The 18,689-nt window shown below is 38.6% G+C and overlaps 1 protein-coding gene across 4 annotated transcripts in view; it reads right to left on the reverse strand.

The window, feature by feature from the left end:
- FAM169A (family with sequence similarity 169 member A) overlaps positions 1-18,689 on the reverse strand; it is a 39,171-nt gene that overhangs the window by 19,878 nt on the left and 604 nt on the right. For 2 of the 4 annotated variants that reach the window (XM_042012878.1, XM_042012881.1), the window contains exons 2-5: positions 4,319-4,456; positions 2,720-2,819; positions 1,571-1,656; positions 57-228 (exon numbers count right to left, since the gene is read on the reverse strand). In XM_042012878.1, the coding sequence (XP_041868812.1) occupies positions 57-228; positions 1,571-1,656; positions 2,720-2,819; positions 4,319-4,456 (496 nt within the window). Of the gene's footprint in view, positions 1-56; positions 229-1,570; positions 1,657-2,719; positions 2,820-4,318; positions 4,457-15,265; positions 15,357-17,074; positions 17,282-18,689 lie in introns of those variants that run through there. The other 2 variants (XM_042012879.1, XM_042012880.1) reach the window with 2 other exon arrangements.

An 18,689-nucleotide genomic window follows, 5' to 3' on the forward strand; every position in this document is an offset into this window, starting at 1 on the left:
GGCTCTCTATCTCCTCCCCTTTACTGCCCATATCCCACAGTCCTCAAGTGTTCTACCTGTAGGTTTAACAGAATAGAACCCAATAGCCTCTCCTTTTTTCCACATGATCTTAGCATAGTGGCTGCTACCATGACAGAGAAATGGGATCTCATTTCTTTCCATTTCTTGTGTTCGATAGATAATTCGATTCAAAACATAGAGAACAACCCTCTCTCCAACAGACTTCACCTAAGGGAATACAGAAGAAACATTTTAGAAGATTGGTCAGATCAGTTAATACCCATACATCAGAGACCTCATTTTCCAAAGCTGCCAGTTAACAGAGCTGCAGACAGAATTCAAGGGAAGGCTGTAAGTTCTAAAGCAGGGTGACCCTCTGGGGTTTGTTATAAGGCAAGGAGATGCTCAGAAGCCATTGCAATAGGTTAAGTACAAATCACTACCACAAGAGGATATTCCACGACTTCAATGTCACTCCTAATCCAACGCGCAAAAGCTGGGAGAAGGGCAATGGAGTGGGAATGTTATGATTGAATTCAAAACTATTTTTGGACTTAAGAAACATTCACCAAACACAATAGCAGCACATCAGCCTCAGAATTCCCAGGCTAGCAGGTAACCGAAGCCTTACAAAGGAGAAATTATGAGCCTCGGGGTGGCAGGAGTTGGCACACTCAATCACTGCTGATAGAGTGGCAGGCAACAGGACATGATGCAGTGAAAACACTAGTTACAACAGTTTCTGTGGCATGAAGTAAGGAATTCAATATCCTTCTCTCTGTCCTGCAAGGCTCTTTTTATATATGAAATTTGAGTTCACCACTATTCTACTTACTGTGAAGGAAGGAGGAACCATGCTCTCTTCCAGTGCTTACCTCCCTTGTAAAAGATTAAGCTTTTCTGATTCTCCTACCATTAAGTATGTGGAAAAAAAGGCTACATGCCAAACTCTCTATAGAAAATTTTTAAAATTGCAATAATCGAAGACAAGTGCCCAGACTTGAGCAGATATAAATTAAAGCCCTGGAAAAGCACAGATTTCCAGTTTTGGAAAACACCATGCTACATAGGGTTAAATAATGGTAACAGAAGTCAATGACGAACAATAAAGCAGATACCAGGCAACTAACTTTTCCAAACCTTATGTATTGCCACTACAAGCCACAAGCTCCAACTCACTTCTGTCAAACACATTCCTGACAGTATTTCTGGTTTACTAGTCTCCTGATAAGACCAATAGGTACTGCTACGGTACAATACACAATTATACTAAGATGTTTCAACACAACCAGATAACAATATTCTTAAGAGTAAAGAAGAAAAACGGTAACACGGCTAACATCTAAGCTGTCTACATATGAAGCTGCTGTACAAAAGTCATTCTTGCTCTAGACGCTATCTTCACATTGAGGTTCCTTTTCCCCTAGTACCTATTCTTCCTCTATTACTCCCTTGCAACAGGCATCTCATATCTAAATGAAATTAAAACATGTAATATCTTGCACACTATCTATTTGCCATTATCTTGAATAATAAGATTGATTGCTAGGTGAATGTTGGAGCGCTTTACCTGATGAAGCCCCTGTCTAGCAGGGACAGATGTTCTCACAATGTCATCAATTGACCACCACTGGTCAGCAAGATACAGGGCTATAGCTTGAAAGAAACAAGGGAAATAAAAAGTTAGTGATTCTTACCATTCCAAAAGAAACATATTCATTAAAGCTGCTAAATAATCAGGAAGAACACCATAATAACCAAATCAAGCATCTTCTAGGTGGCACTGTATTAATGTAGCTCCTACTACCCTAGCACAACAAATGGGGCACTGTGCACCCCACCCATATGAAATGCTCCCTAGTCCAAAACTTTTTCTGGTGATTGAGACTAATAAACACTAATGCTTTTTTTTTTGCAGTATGATACACAGGAACTATTTTTCAGACATAAGCACTATCCTTCAATGCAGTGCTCTAACATCTCCTTCCACTAAAAACTCTGCCTGTCAAGATGAGTCTCACCCATACGTGTATTTTACTATTGGGTTGCTAATGGATATTGATATTGAAACTGTGCAAGTTTTAGAGAATTAGATGAATGTAAAAAGGCTGATGGCCATGTGAGCAGCAGTCAGGAAGAGTGTGATCTATAGTTATTTGTGGCAAACTTGGCAATCATATACACGGCACTAAATGGAAGAAGGAAACATGGAGGACTGGAAGGGGAGGAAGAAGGAAGGAAGGAAGAAAGGGAGGAGAAAACCCACAAAAACCATGTCATCTCAGCCAGAGGTATGCTAGGACTTCAAGCTAAAGACAAATTTACACATCATGCTGATCAATTCCTATTAATAAAGAGCATCTAAATTCATGGGCAAATTAATAGATTCTAGGAATGTTCAATAAATACCTTTTGAAGAGGTGAAGCATACATAAAGAGATCAAGAGATACATACTGTACTATGATCCAGACAAGCACCACAATATTTTGCTACATATCTTTTGAATTCATTGGGTCCAGTTCTGACCTGATTAGTCCGCAAAGTTCTAGCACTTGTGTATATAAACCCACAACAAAAAATAATAGCATGTGAACAAAAACACAAGTGGTAAAGTTAGGAGCTACAGTAACATGAAATGAGCAAGGGCCTGGTTACACGTATTTTTCACAAAAAAAGAAGATATAGCAATAGAGAGAGATAATGAACTTAAAATGAAACCTGTGAGCGAGTCCCATGGTGCAAAGAGTGCAAGAACTTTGTGTGTCTGCTCTTCACCATAAAGAGGAACGAAGCCCACAGATGTCAAGCTAATAGGAACCTGAAACAAGAATGTACGGTAATTCAGTAGACTCTTGCTAAAACAACAGTAGTAAAATAAACAGAGAATGTTTATCAAGGTAAACAAGATGAATATTGAAAGTCAGGTCCTTAACAGCTAACTGTAAAAGACAAGCATCAGACCCTAGTCCTTACTTTAGACATTTCTTCATAGAGACAAACAACATTCTAAAGAGCTCTGACTCTCAAGCTCTGGCAGATTTAGATACAGTAATTTGTACTGTTACAGCTCTCTTCTGCCAACAGCTTGCATTTGTGTGCGCAACTGAAGTAAGGTGTGCAAGGAGCCAGCTTTATGTTCCCTTCAACAGTCCCAACTGTGCAAGCTGTCAAAGCCAACAGAAGAATGAGGCAGTCAGTCAAGCACTGAAACAAACTGGGAGAGCAAAACTGTGTTTGTTAGCAAGTTCTAATGCGCTACCGTGGGAAGGCGAATTCAAAAGGGTTTTGTTCCCTTAAATCACATGCATGTTAAAAATTCTGAAGTTGGCTACTTGATTTTGCTCCTGAGAAAAAACATGAAAAGGGTCAAATAATCTTCTTTTAAGGAATCGAGTACCTCTGTGGAAATGCATTTTGATATTTAAATTCACATGTTTCCACTACTAAATTAATGTATAAAAAACTTGACAGACATGAGTGGTGGGGTAGACAGACTTGCTTAACCAGTTTAAGATTATGACATCCTATTGTCACAAATGAGGATGTTAATACAAGCATATATTTAGCCATGCAGCACTCGCATAAATACAGGAAAATAGTCAAGGCTCTGCTTCTGCCAAGGAATCTGCAGTACTGTCCTTTAGATCCCACAGAAAATCCTCTCAGATCACTTAATTTTGATTAAAGCTAGTCACTGTTGGTTTTATTGGTACTAGTTCTAATAGAAGCATTTGTCTGGACAGAACCAACATTGACCAACTTATCCCACAACGGAAAAGGGTTGAAAACATAGAAGTGTCACAGCTATTCTTTACTAGAGCTCAATAACAGCATGAAATATTTCAAATAAAGAAAAAAGTAACCACTATTGAAATTAGTGAACCTCATTAATCAAAACTTGAACCCAAAGACGAAGAACACTGAAGGACCGAGATACAAAAAGAGCCAGTTAGCTTAAGTAAATAATGAACTCCTTAGTGATGACGATAGGTTTTTGCAAATGTGTGAGGTACTTGGTTTTAGGTAAGAGTTTGATTCATCAATTGAAGATTTAAGGTTATAGTTGGGTTGGGGTTTTTTGGTTTTTTAAAAATTACTCAATATATGCAGATCCATTGCCTAGAAGCAGCATGCAGTCACCGATACAGAGATTTAAACCCAGTTACAGAGTGAAAAAAATAGAGTTTAACACAAAAAATTCTGAATTTGGAAAATACAAAAGCTTTGATAAAATAATTCTGAAATTCAATAGGACTGGATATCTTAAATCCACAAGGAGTTAAAAACACCGGTATTACAGAATTCGTTGGTTCTTACCTTGCGGCGGTCTGGCAGAGAAAAGAATTCGGGGGAGTTCGGATTCCCCCAGCGAAGGTCAAAGAGGTAGTCCTCTGCTGAGTTCTCCAAGTCCTCATGACTGTAATTGTTCAATATATCCACAGGGAATGACATGCTCTTGAGAAATAAAGCAACATTTTTAACATAGGTTGTTTGAAACATACAATGCACATATAAATTAGACTGTTGAATACCCACACTCTGCTGTTCACTACAGCCTTCTATATCCATGAGAGAAAGGAGAAATGTTCCAGGCATTTAGGATTAATTGGGATGACCATTAACACCCAATCCGTAAAAGAATCAAATCTGTGCTCATAAGCAGAAAAGGATGAGATTAGCCTATAGATCCCCCTATACCTCAGTCGTGGCAGATTTCCAACATAAGAGCCCCATGTTTGCAGCACAAGTACATACTGCTTTGAGGTGGCAGACTTAGTTCTATCTCTCTCCCAGATTATGTTTTTGATGCCAAAGGTCAAGCTATAATCAGGTGATAAACAAAAAGTAAACCACCCAGATGATAACAAGATGGAGTTAATTTGAGACTTTGCATTTAAATCCATCTCTGAAGAAACCAAAACACTGCTCAGGATTTTTCTGAGCAACTGGCCCGTTAGCATGCCTAACAGGTGGTTGTTTCCAAAAGCATTTCAGCTGTGAAAAGAAACTTTTACAAGCTCATTAAAAACAAGAGCCCACAACAGACTAAAGAAAGACACTTTAAGGAGGTGATGAGACAAGACTAGAGCACTGAAGCCAAACCATAGTGGCAATAACTCCTTGAAAGCTCTTAGATTCAAATTTTCCTTGTCAAAGGAGCATCCAATTAAAATGAGCAAGAGCTCCTGGAATCCACTGTGTGGTCTCCAGGTAAGGCTCTTCCAGCTCTATAAAACTACACAGAAACAGACCCCTCAGCTGCTTTCAAACTATGACTCAAACTCTCAGAAGCATGAACACAAGTTCATGAGAACCTACTCTGGTGTTCTGGAGGAACGCAGGGATCTTAATCTGTCTTGCTCAGCTCCTATGAACTCATCACACAAGTCTCTAAACACAGAAGTTTTATACAAGTTTTATGATTCCTAGTCTTCATTATGGAGTCTTTTTTTCTCAGTTTTATGTTAAATCTTAGTGCATAATGATTTTTTTTTCCTCTTTATCTTCAGTCCCCTCTATTTAATCCACCATTCATTATCCTACTGACACAGGTAAATCAAGTGCGTAAGAACATCTTATTCTGACTCAGTAGAAATTAAAAGTCTGCATTTTAGAAGCTTTTAAACAGCAATAATATGCTACTACTAAGTTGATTGAAGAGAAGAGGCTGCTCTCCCTATAGGAGAGATTTTTTTCCCTGTTAAAATTGAACAACAAACCTGGACATTGGCACTTCATTGGCATCTACAACTGCCACCTTTAACACTGTTGCTGATGAAAACACTAATGTTTTCCATGAATGCTATTGTTCAGATATACACATGCATTCCTCAGAGCCATCTCCTTCCAAATTCAGGTCATTCTTTCCCCTCAGCTGTTATTTACGTTTTCTCCTGCCTTCCCTTCTAGTCTCTCACATTCCTCCTACTATTGCTTACTGACCCTATCAGATACTTAGCTGCCTCTCTTAATTCTCCACCTGTTTCTTTCCACATTTCAGGGCTGCCCTTGCCCTTGTTAACACCAATTCCCTTGGCTCCTCCTGTTCACAAGCAAACTGATTTCCAGAGCCAAAGGTGAGGTGTGCATGTTTTTCAATGTAGCAGCAATGCACAGCAAACAGAGGAGCTGCTGTCAGGGGTGAAATTTATCCACCACCTCATCTCTAGCAGATGTGGCTTGCCTGCCCATATAACAGTTCTCAAACACACCAGCAATACTGCACTGACTATGCTGACATAAGCATGTTGCAAGAAAAAGCAAGAAGTGTAAGACCCCGTGACGCTACTCCTACAAGCGGGTGAGGCTTTACCACCTGGTTAACTGCAACAGGCCAGGTAAACTCTGCTGTAAAGGAATACTGCTATGTGAAAAACAAAAAATTTAATTTTCTGTATGCTGGCAGAAAGCGCAACCCCCCTCTATTATTGAAAAAATACCGAAGCGCTTAGATAACTCCACTATTAACAAAGAAATTGAGCTGAGGTTTCATGATTACATGACAAACAGACAAACAAGCCACAAGCTATAACTTTAAGCCTCTAGGTAATAATTCCTGACATTTTTTTGGAACACAATAATGCAGGACCAAAGCAGAAAACATGCAATAAGAAATCCAGTAGATTATCTGACTTCCAACCACTACACCACTACGAAAATAAAAGCAGCAACCATATCTTTGCTTATAAGCAAAAAAGGCTAATTAATACATTCATTAAATTACCCTCAAAATCATTCACAGACCTCTTTTCTGTTTCTGTTGGGCTATCTAATTTCTCATGGCACACTTTGATTTTATTTACTCTCAACTCACAGTAGTCACATTTGACTTCTTCTTTTACAGCATTTACAGAGAACATGTCATGCAAAGGAAAACAATACAGAGAAATTTTCAAGACTAAACCAAGTCTTCTTTGACTTCAGCACCCCTCCTAAATAACTATTTATCTTTTTTACCATGCAGCAGATTAGACATGTAAAATTACAAGCTCTCATACACTTGTGTGATGTATTTTGTCTCAGTGTTGATGAGGTCAGAAACAGTTCGCATTTAAGCTCACTACATCCCTGAAGAAATCAGTAACTGTTCACAAAGTTATCAAGTTATAATTAAAGCATTAAACAAGTGATGAAAGAAGAACGTTCAATGCCAATCTACAGCAGAGCATAAGGAAGTAGCTCACAATACAAAATACAAGCACCTCAAATATGAAATGCAAAATAACCTACCAAAGACAAATGAAATGTCTTCCAACAGTAATGAATTAATATCACTGAAACACAATTGGTTTGTTGGTATTTTTAACAAAGTAAAAATACAAATGGCTTCACATCTAGCCAGTCTCAAGTAGAACAGGAGAGAGAAAAAGGGCAGGACTAAACAGCTTTTCAGGTTTTCTTGACTGGAGGGCATTAACACGTTTTTGCTGCAGAGGCAGCAGGAGCAGCACAGGTCTCCGCCATGCAGTTCCACATGCCCCTTTTTGTTGCTCTAAGCCTCCATGCACTGCATGACTGTAAAACTGTCAGGTCAAATCTTTGTCACACGTTGCACGACCATGCTCTGCTCACAGGGTACAATTCCAATTGGTTAGCACACAGTCAGGCTGACTGAGCACATGCAAGGTAGCCCTAAGCAACCAAACTCATCATGACCATTTGTACATAAAAGCATATTAGAAGTGTGTGCTGGGGGGGGGGGAGGTAAGAAAATTTATTTTATTTTTCAAATGAGGCAACTTAAGCATTTCATTTTTCAACTGAAAGAAAATAAATCTTACATTTTTCAAAAACATATCATTTCACAAAATAATATTAATGGTTTTGTGTAAAAAACTCACATGAACAATATTTGCTTTAATGTGGAATCATATGACTTTCTCCCTTGTCAGCATTATGCAAGCTATTACACGAGAAATGGCACGTCCTTTTTTAGGAACAGCTGCAGCACCAGAGGGTAACAGATCAATTCATGGAATGCCAACAAAAACCACATTTAACAGGATGAGTGAACAGATTCCTGTGCAGCACAGGCACTTCTTTAGTCACAAAATCTTTATTACTATTAGCATTAAGGCAAAAAAAAAAAAAACCCAAACAACTCATGGAACAAGTGAGCAACATTGCAAATTGGTTTAATTATAAATTATATCTACAACCTCTTTTTCATCTCAGAAGTGCATGAAAGAGATGCAAGATGCACAGTACACACAGCTTCCAGCTCACATGTGGATTTGAGCAGGAATCAAGAGATATATTCATCCCCTTGCAGTTCCTCAATAATGAATGACACAAAACTGCAGAAAGATAGTAAGCCAAAAGCTATGTTATTTCTTACAGTATGTCAGAGGGCTTAAATACAGCTTAAAACTGGGTTTGGGTGCCTTTATCTCAGGGGAAGTGAAGTCTGAGTGGTCAGGCTGACAGACAAGGATTTAGAGGAATTTCCAGCAATAGCACAGACTTCATGTGAACACAGACATGTTACTTGATCTGCCTGAACTCCTCTACGAAACACAACTAATCATTACCTCAGAGAGGCCAGTGTGAGAAATACTTTACGGAGATCATGAAATACTTGAACAAAGGTTGTATCAAATTTTGACAAGTACTGGAAATAGATAGTTACTTACACAGCACAGCTTACCTGAACAGCTCATTTTCCTTAAAAAAATAAAATCACAAAAAATCATCCAAGGCCTTTTCAACATAAGATAATAACTGGGACAAATAACCATGCAGGTGAACAATCTTCGGATTTAAATTTGTTTCTATTAATAATTACAACTGAATTAGTTGTTTTGGGGAGTCTTTTTACCTGTGATTTGCAGTTTAGAGAACAGCTGCCACGGTGCTCAAGCCATGACCTGCAAAACTTTTCTGCTAAACTGGGAAAACCAACCCAGACCCAGCCTGAAGGATACAAAGACAGGTCCAGTCCTGTGATGAAGCATTGGCCTATTCAGACAAAAAATTAACTGTAGTAATGTCTGACCCAAGCTTTGACCTGTTTCAGCAAGTGCAGAAGTATTGGATCACCAAACTCCTCAAGGACTGCCATGCATTTCCTATGAATCACCACACACCTTAAACCAAGTTCTGTTTTAAAAATATAATCCACGATCCTACCATGATCTCCCAGACTAGCTATGAGCCACACCTGGGCTCACATCATGAGAAGAGACATAAATAACAAACTAAACATATGTGCCCACACACACACCAGTTCCAGAGTAAGCCAAGCCTGGACTGCAGAAGTCCCCAGCAATGCTCCAGGCCCAGACTGATGATGCATCAAAGCAGCAACGACCTTGATCAGAGCAGCAGGAGCATCATTTCCATTTTGCTGTGTTTGTTTCCCACCTTGCAACATCCAGTTGCTGGTCTGGTGCAAGCTGTGAAACTACACAGAAGTTGTAAGAAAACTTAAAATTTTTTAAAAGTAGTCTTTTCAGCCTTCTGGCTTCAACTACAAAACAAAATCATTACATCTGCCACTTCTAGAATTGTTAAGCTCTCTTAGCAGTCATTCTATCAACAGACAAATTACATAAACGTTTCTTTGCTTTTACTACCAGCTGTTACACACAGCATTTTCATTTTGTTTCTTCTTTATTCAACATCAAATACTTTAAACTGTGAGAGGTTGTTTTTAAAGTAGTTTTTTCTTGTTTCTGTAAAAATAGAGTCTGAAATACTTAGATAAAAGTTCACCATTTTCTATTATAAAAATAAGTAAATTTTAAACCTATGCTAAGATAATAAGTCATTTTAATATGTTTAAGAGAGTACATACTTGGTTTACCATGAGTCAACATAACTGAAATCCATAGAGAAAATCTGTCCCATAATTACCTATTTAGACCACTATTACAACAAAGCTTTTGTGTTTTATAAACAATCCCCATCTCTTAAAACTCTATTAATTTTAATCTGTAATGTAACGTATACTGACTATAGGAGGAGGAAGACATTTTAGGAAAGAGGTGTTAAAATTTTAAATAATAGAGTGTGTATTAGGATTTCTTGGAAATTGTACCAGCTTTTAGCAGCAACAATAATACACTGATCTGCCACATTGAATAGACAACTCAAGCCCTCCTCACACAAATAACTCCTTATTTAGAGGTAGGTTTTCTTGGGTTTTAAATTGCAAAATTGGGGGTTGGACACCAGGTCTTCAAACCATTACCTACACCTTAGCACCAGGGCATATAAATACTATTTCCCTGCAGTACAGCTTTTGTTCACATTTCTCAAGAATATGGGCAAATAAATCTTAAATACAAGTTCTTGATAGGTCAGATAAATTTGCTATGGTTTCTCTTTTTTTGTGTTTTCTTAAAAGGAAAAATAAGGGAGTTTCGTTTGTTTGTTTTGATTTTGTTTAAAGTAATAAAAACCCCAAACAACATCTATTCATACCCTACAAAATCAGAAATAGAAAGTTCTTAAGGAAACACAGGGCAGTGTCTAGAAACTGCTGTCAACATCAACCAAGATCTCTGGATTAATATGCCAGCCACATTACCCGTAATCTGCTTGAAGCAGCTTATGGAGCTCTGGTTTTCTATCGCACACAAATCAAAGCTGTTGATTTGAATGCAAATAAACAAACAAAAACAACAAATCCTTTCCATTCATTAATTAGCCACACAATGTAACTTACAAGTATAGCATAGAGTTATGAAATCTACATACAGCATTCAACTCCCCAGCAAGAATTATGGTAAGAAATTCTAAATACTGAGTTTGAACACTCTCTTATCAAATGAAACATGAACAAGGACAGAAGGAGAAAGAATCCTCCCCACTAAAAAAAGAAAAGGTATTTGCATCTGATTTCTTTCAATTAAAGGTGACAGGGTAGCATTAAGAGAAGACATGCAACATCCCTCCGAAACCCACCTTAGGCAGGTAAAATTCTTATGCATATGCCCAATTAGCCACTGGTGTAACACCACTGGCATTTTACTCAAGTGATTTAAATTAGATATTAGATAGCTTATTTAATCAACCACTAAGTTCTTAGATATGCAAACTACTAACCTGTTACATACATTTTTCTACAGTCTCACATTTTAATGATATTATCATCTGGTTTTTTGCAGAGCACTTCCTTCAGCAGGGAATTTTGGAAACTAATATGCGCAAGTGTTTCCTACAATGAAAATGTGCCAGAGATACACTAAATCAAAATTCTGTATTTGAGACTGCTCAAAATAAACACAATTTAAAAATCTGTAAAATTAGTTTTTCTTAAAGAAACCTTTCATGCCTTCCCTTTCAACTACTCCAATTCAAGGTGACTATCTCCACCCTTAAAATGAAAACCATTCTAGTTGTGTTTGAAAATAATTAACATGTATACGATAGAAAGATACAGTCAGGTGGGATTATCACCTCGGCAATCTGCCTCTCTCTGACATATACCTGATCTTTCCAGTGCTCAGCACTCACTCTTCTTTCTAACTTCCCAGTTTCCTCTAACTTCCCTCCTCTACACGACAAACCTGTTTAGGGGCTAAGAAAATATCACCAAACCTGACAGAGATACCTCTAATGACCCACCTTTCCTCTCTGGTCACTACTCTTTCCCCCTTCCACGCCTTAGCAGTTTGATGTTGGTGTGCCATTTTCCAGCTCCATCCTCAGTACCCTCCAATTTTGTTCCTGCAGTTTAGGCCTTACATCATCTGCTCCTAAAGACCTTAATGACCTTCCTGTAGCTCAGCACTTATAGCCCCCACACAGCCTCTCTTCACAGGTGGCTGATGGGCCACCTGGGACATACACAGACACACTGCTCTTACCCCTGCTCATCTTCTACAATTTCCATAGGTTTACCTCCTGCTTCTCCAGGCATCTAACAAAGGCAATATTCTGAAGCTTAATTTGCTGCTTGTTATCAGAAGATCATTTCTTACTCCCACTAGGCACCCACATTTCTTGGCAACTTCTTCCATTTTCGAACCTTCGTATCCTCCTCTAACATCATCCCACTGGTTTGCAAGGGCCATCTCATAAATACATCTAGTGATTTCAGAGATAAGAACAAAAAAGAAAGCTCTTTTTTTGCCATACTTAGGAAAAAAAAAAATAAAAGGGACAACAAACCCACCAAATCTGGGTAGACAGATGGCAGACTATCAAGCCTAACATAACTAACCTAACATCACAGTGAGACTGGAGTTGCAGTAACCCTACGTATACATTTGCATCTATTTTTAAAACGCTTGGTTGTGCTGTCCTATCCCCTATCCCCACAACTGGGGCGGACGTCAAAGCTGCACAGATTAGATTAGACAATCACAGATACATGTTAGCACAGTCTAATGAGCTACTTCTCATCAGCCGAAGAACAGCAGCTCTCTCTGTAGCTGATTCAAGAATATTCCACATGGAAATTCAAGTGATGGTGTCTATGGCTACTAACAGTGAGGAGCAGGTGATTGATCTTTGCAATCACAGTCTCCATACCCAAGGAGTTACTAAAACAGTTGTCTGAACTACAACTATGCCACATGAAGTCTGGCTTTCAGCAAAGGAGTTGTAGGAAAATTCAACAGTTAAGCAGTATTCAATCTCTTATTGTCTTGTTTAAATTATCTGAAGGTGGTTTTGCTGGTTTTGCCTGTTTTTTAATGTCATTTGCAGTGGAAAACCTACAACTAAGGAAACAGCATATAACTAAGAAAGCAGCAACTGCCTTGGTTTTGTGGGTGGTTCAAATGAAAATGTAGAAAGGGGAATAGAAATTAACATGAGATGTTCCTGGACACAGGATTGCAAATAAACAAGGCTGCAACAAGAGATCCCCGTCAGCCAACCATAAAACTTTCTTGCAAACCAACAAGCACAGAGAATTGAGATGTTTTGGAGTCTCACTGTATGGCCCTACGGCCCATCTGCAACAGCCTGAGGATCAGAATTCTGAAAGTAGTAAGACAGCAAGTATAACTTACTGTCATTTAACTACAGCATTTGGAGCAGTGAAAATTTAAATCCCATCACAGATAAAAAATTTCTATTTTTCTCAGAATGGGAATAGGCAGCTATCTCCAACTTCTCGATCCAACTCCAGTATCTTGAAGATACTACAATTATCTTCAGAAGATGACAGATGGATAAAAAGACAGCATTTATTATGAGAGAATACTGAATTTTACCTGCTACTTGTGCTCAGTGTTTGACTGTAGCAAGTTCTCTCAGCTGCTTTGCACAACAAATGATGAACTACAAGAGGACGAACTTCACAGGCATACTCACAAAGTAGTTTGTGGACTTACCAAAACAGTGTGGGACTCCAAAAGAACTAGGGACACAGGTAACTAGAAAGAATTTTACCTTGCCTTTCTCAAAGGAAAGATAAAGTGGAAGTCACATGCCAAGATTATCACACACATCAAAAACATTGTTGAAAGGCTTTTAGACAACACGCTTGGGGCACAGACAGGATAAGGAGTCATTACTGAGTCCCAGTCTGAGCCCAGTCATGCTATGAAGAGCTATTACAAGTTACCATCCCAGGTGACAGAGACCATGCTCACAAATACAGTAACAGCTGTAAGTGGTCCCATATGCCCATGCAAAACAGCACCATTGCTTCCTCACCTTTACAAAGGCCACAAAAACTGACTACCCCTGTCTAGCTCACAGCTGTAGTCAGCAGTGACTATATTTATCTTTCTCATCCCAACTTCAGAAGGATGGAAAACAAGGCACATACGAACTAAAACTAGAAAATTAGAAGTAAACTCCATCCTCTGAAAAATAAGCAAGTAAAAAAATAATATGCAAACCTAGCATCAAAATGATTAAATAGCTAGGAAAGAGTCAGGCATCTTGTAAGCTGCTCCAGCTAACAGAAAAAAAAAAGTTAGGAAGATCTGGTATGGTTGTGTAGAAATCCTGTTCCCAAAACAAAGGAAGAATAAAACATCAAAAAGAGTATTTCATTGCTCAGAATCAGCATCAAGAATCTGTTCAGACAGACAGAATCAACTGACTTAGTCCCTCTTCAAAATGAATCTCCTCTCTCCAGTGTTCATACTTCCTTGTCATCCAAACCAATATGCAACAAAACCCTTAGCAGATTGATTCCTGAGCAGCTCTGTGTTTGCCTTTTATTTCAGTAGTCTCATACTTGTGGATGGTTAATTTTTGTTTCCCACAATTGTCTGGGTACAACTGCTGGTTTTTCTCAACCCACGACAGCCACATTACAAAAAACCATCCATTAATGTGCATTCACAAGGTATCAGTAAACATGTTACTACAGGACTCAAGTTCTGTGTCCGCAAATTTTAGCAAGAATGTCTCTAATAGCAGAAAGGAATTCACACACAACCTCCTCCCTGGTGTCATCTGTCGTCATCTCCATCAGCAACCATCCTGACATTCCAAGAGCTCACAAGCTTCCGTCGGCATACTGCATTTCCCGTTTCTCACGGTAATACATGTCTGTAAGATTCAAACTTCGACGCTACTCCTTCTAATACCTAGGCTATCCTGTTACAGGTGTACTTGAATTTTTGAAAAAACAAATAAACAAACAAACTGCTTCAAAACCTTCAATAATCTGTCTTGTCTGGAAATGCAGACATTACTTTATTGTTAATGGTGGGTTTGGACACAGTACATAAGCTGCTCATACTTCTGCACAAACCACCATACTTTACTTTGTTACAAAGCATACAAACAAACAAACAAAAACCCCAAACCAACAAACAAAAAACCCCCAACAACAAAAAGAACAATATTAGCACTGCTGACTCATTATACTAACCCTAAATTAGTGCTCATCTTAAGACTGAGTTGCCAGGAATCAGTTCATTACCTCCTGATCCTTCAAAAAACTCCTTTCTGCAGTTTCCGACTAAATGTTGACAACATAAACTCTCAATATTGAGGTCTCAAAAGAAATAAATCATTCCAACATTTTAAAATCCTTTAAAGTTGTCTGTGCTGCACTGTAGTTACATTTACATTGCTATTGTTAAAACTGCCAGCTATTCTATCATTATCAACTCACAAATTATTCAAATTCTCCAGTTATAGTTATTGCTGGCTAACTCTACAACAGCTGTGAAATATTATTCAACCTAGAAAACATTTCTATTTGCAGAATTTGATGCCTGCAAAAGAGCTAGATAAAAGACTGGTCTTCCAGCAACACATTTGCTAACTTAAGCACACTTCACATTTTTACACCTGATGTTTTAGAAGCATGAAGCCAGTTAGAGTAAAGACAGCATTTCATACCATTCGAAGTTCACCGATTCTCCGTGCTGGGGAAAGGCAGGTGCAGCTGCAGGCTCACAGCCACTGCCACACCGGAACTTCTGAACTGGGTGTATTCTTCTAGCACTAGCCTCAGCGGCTACGGATTCAACAGAGACCACACCTTTACTGATTATTCTTTCTCTTCACTAATCCACAGAATTAAAGAAACCTATTTAAACACCTTTATTTTACATGTTTTGATGACACCTAGAAGAAAGGGTAACAGTGAATTCAATTCATCCTGGTCTGTAAACAATTTCTAATCAAACACAGTAGTGAGAGATGCTGGCCCTGTGAACATGGAGGCCCCCTGTCCTACAATATTCTGACAGAATATGCTAATGTACACAAAGTACAAGACAAAAAGAGGGACAACTCAGATTTGAAAACAAATCAAAAATCAAAACTATTACTTTGAATAACTGTACAACACACAGTTCAGTATACAACTCAGAGAAATAGATTTCCCTACATTTTCCATTCAAGGAATCATTTAGAACTTACAGACTTACCATTTACAACAGTAGGTTTTCCAGTTTACTTTGAAAATAAATAAACAGATACGTTAGTCCTGACAAACCTCACTAATTTCACTGAGATTTTAGGAAATATTTGGAAGCTCATTACTCTTTTGGGACAGGATTCTTTTACATATTTTAGCAAGTTATTTAAAAGCTTCTCTGAAATCTAAGACTTATTGGAGTACACCAACTAAATTTATAATGATTAAATAAATAAATGCTGTCACACCCCATTGTTCAGAAAAAAAAAATCAGCAATAGCAGACAAAACTGCAAGAGTGCAAGAGAATAGCTACCAAGATACTGCATATGCCATTTTGATCATATTTAAAACAATGCAGCAGAGGAAACACATTAGAGCAGGCTTTTCCACTCAGACTTGTTTAATCCACACTGCAACACCTGGAAGCATAAGTTTGAGAGGAGGGTTGAATTCTGTCTGAATGATTTTTTTTTTTAACCCTTTTCTATTGTAAGAAAAAGGCTTTTTGTTTTGCAACAGGTTACAAAATGATTACCCAAGAGACATTGATTGACAAAAGCAGTTCCAAAGGAAACTGCACACCTCTACCACTGCTGCCCCAAAACCTTCACAGACAGAAGGATGACTGCAGCTTTCTGTAATGCATAGTTGATTCAATGTGATGAGTAAGTTACAACCTTGAGAGTCAGGAGTAAGGTATTTATCTGTGAGGAAACAAGAAGCTAGTATCTTGCACAGAAAAATATTTTAGGAATGCCAATGTGAAAATAAACCTAAGTAGACATTACTTTGGCTCTAATACTACTATTCATACTTGCAGTTTAGAAACATAATTGGTAACACCTTTAAATATCACTACTCCTTGATATTCATTGATCGGCAGAAAACAGAGATTGATACCAAGTCTTATCATATCTAAGAATGTAAAGCAAGTGAAGGGCTCTTCTACTCTGATGAGTTTTTCTAGCACCATCACATCCCATCTTCATCTTTTAGTGATTTTTGTATCAAACATGAAAATAAAAGCATTAGTAAGTGTCAGCCTTAATACAGAAGTGAACTTCCTCCATCTTTCACTTGCAAAGACTGCACTGGACTAGATATGCAAGTACAACTACTTAAAACAAATTGTGCTTATACAATGTGTGGATAAGAAGAGCTTTAAGATAATTTTGAGTTGTATTACCTTTACAGCGCTAACAGACATTGAAAAAGAAAAAAAGAACCCCACACATATATAAACCTCCACCCTTTTGATTATTAAATCAAAGAGATATTATCTACCTTGATGTGCATACTGAAGAAATTAAGAGTATTTTCCAATTCATTTTGCAGAGTAATACCCCTTTGTAAAATGGCTAGTTACGTAATGCTCCAAAAAGAGTTCTGGATCACACATTACTAGAGAGATACTGTAAAAGTACAGTAGAATCCCATCTTAATTCCTCATCTTGCACAACAGGAAAGAGAGACACTGTAAAACATTTGATTCTGCACAAAGAAAACAATAAGGAACATCAGGAGAAAGAGAAACAAGAAAAGGACTTTAAAACCTGCCTGCTCTACCAGCAGCTCAAAAAACAGTGTTGAAATTGAGATGCTCACTGACATTAACAACACCTGAGTTTGAACATTAATTGTATAAACCACTCTCTGCCCTAACATTTTTCCACTATGAAACAGGTGATAAAATGCTTTTTTTTTTCACTAGCCGCCATTAAGACAAAAAGCAAGTTCTTCAGTACCTAAATCAAGCAGAGGTCAACTAAACAAGAAAGGTACCAGTGGCTGAGGAAACGGAGAGAAGATGCACTCCATTCCGATAGAGTTTGATGGAGGAGGAAGACCATGATCACTTTGCCGCAATCTTTTATAGGTCCTCCAGTGAGGCAGCACTGACTTTACTATTATACTGATCACTCTGACATAATGCTTATTCCCCATAAAAACTGGTGGGCTCTGTACTAGGCTGTAACCAATAGTGCAGCCCAACACATAAAATGAGTAGGTGCACTTATGCAGAACAAGAAAAAGTTCCGTCCTCCTGCATGTATGTACACAAAAAGTAAGTATTAGCTGAACGGTGTCTGCACACAAAAAGCTAGTTTTCCAAATTTCTGATTATTAATAACTGAAAACTCCACAGCTCAGAAGAGCTTAAAGATAATTCTTTAATGGCTTCCTCTAAATAGAGCATTAATACGTGCATAAAATTGGTGAGTTAATATATTTTGTTTTCCATTAATTCTAGTAAAACCTTTTGCTCTAGCTCTCAGTGTAACCCACTTTCTTAGGCTGCATTTAATACTCATAAGCAGGATAGCAATGCTACATCAATAGATATCTTAGGCAAGATGCTTCCCTATGTTCTAAGAGTAATGAATCAACCCTATCTCAAAATAAAATTCAAAGACTTTAACACCATATGTAGGAAAACAGAAAAGTGTGTGTGTGTGTGTGCGCTACTGTGCGTGTCCACATGTGTTTGCACACGTACACACACACAGAGCCATCTTTGTGGGAGACAGCAACTGTAGCATTGCAATTACAGTTCTCATACATACGTAAAGGTGTATGGACGTATAATGGATCTTACACGTGTGTGGCTATAATACGCCAATTTCAACGCTACAATAGAAGACCCCACAAAAGATGGCTGGTCCTGGCCAACACGGAGTGGCCTGGGCCAGAACTCACACCGAACTCGGCGTGGCGCAAGCTCCGCGAAGGCCGAGGGAGGAGGGGAGGTCGAGCCCGGCCGGGCTGCGCCCCGCCGCGGGGGAGCCGGACCGGTCCCACCGCCCGACCGAGCCGCCTCCGCCCATCGCCCGCGAGCTCGGCGCGGCCCTGCTCGCCCCGCGATGGCAGCGGCGGGCAGCGGGGTCGGGCACTGCCCCGG

The sequence above is a fragment of the Corvus kubaryi genome, unplaced genomic scaffold (genome assembly GCF_017639235.1).
Source record: "Corvus kubaryi isolate FWS band 111438036 unplaced genomic scaffold, C.kubaryi_AGA036_p1.0 split1-37296, whole genome shotgun sequence".
Lineage (NCBI taxonomy): Eukaryota > Metazoa > Chordata > Aves > Passeriformes > Corvidae > Corvus > Corvus kubaryi.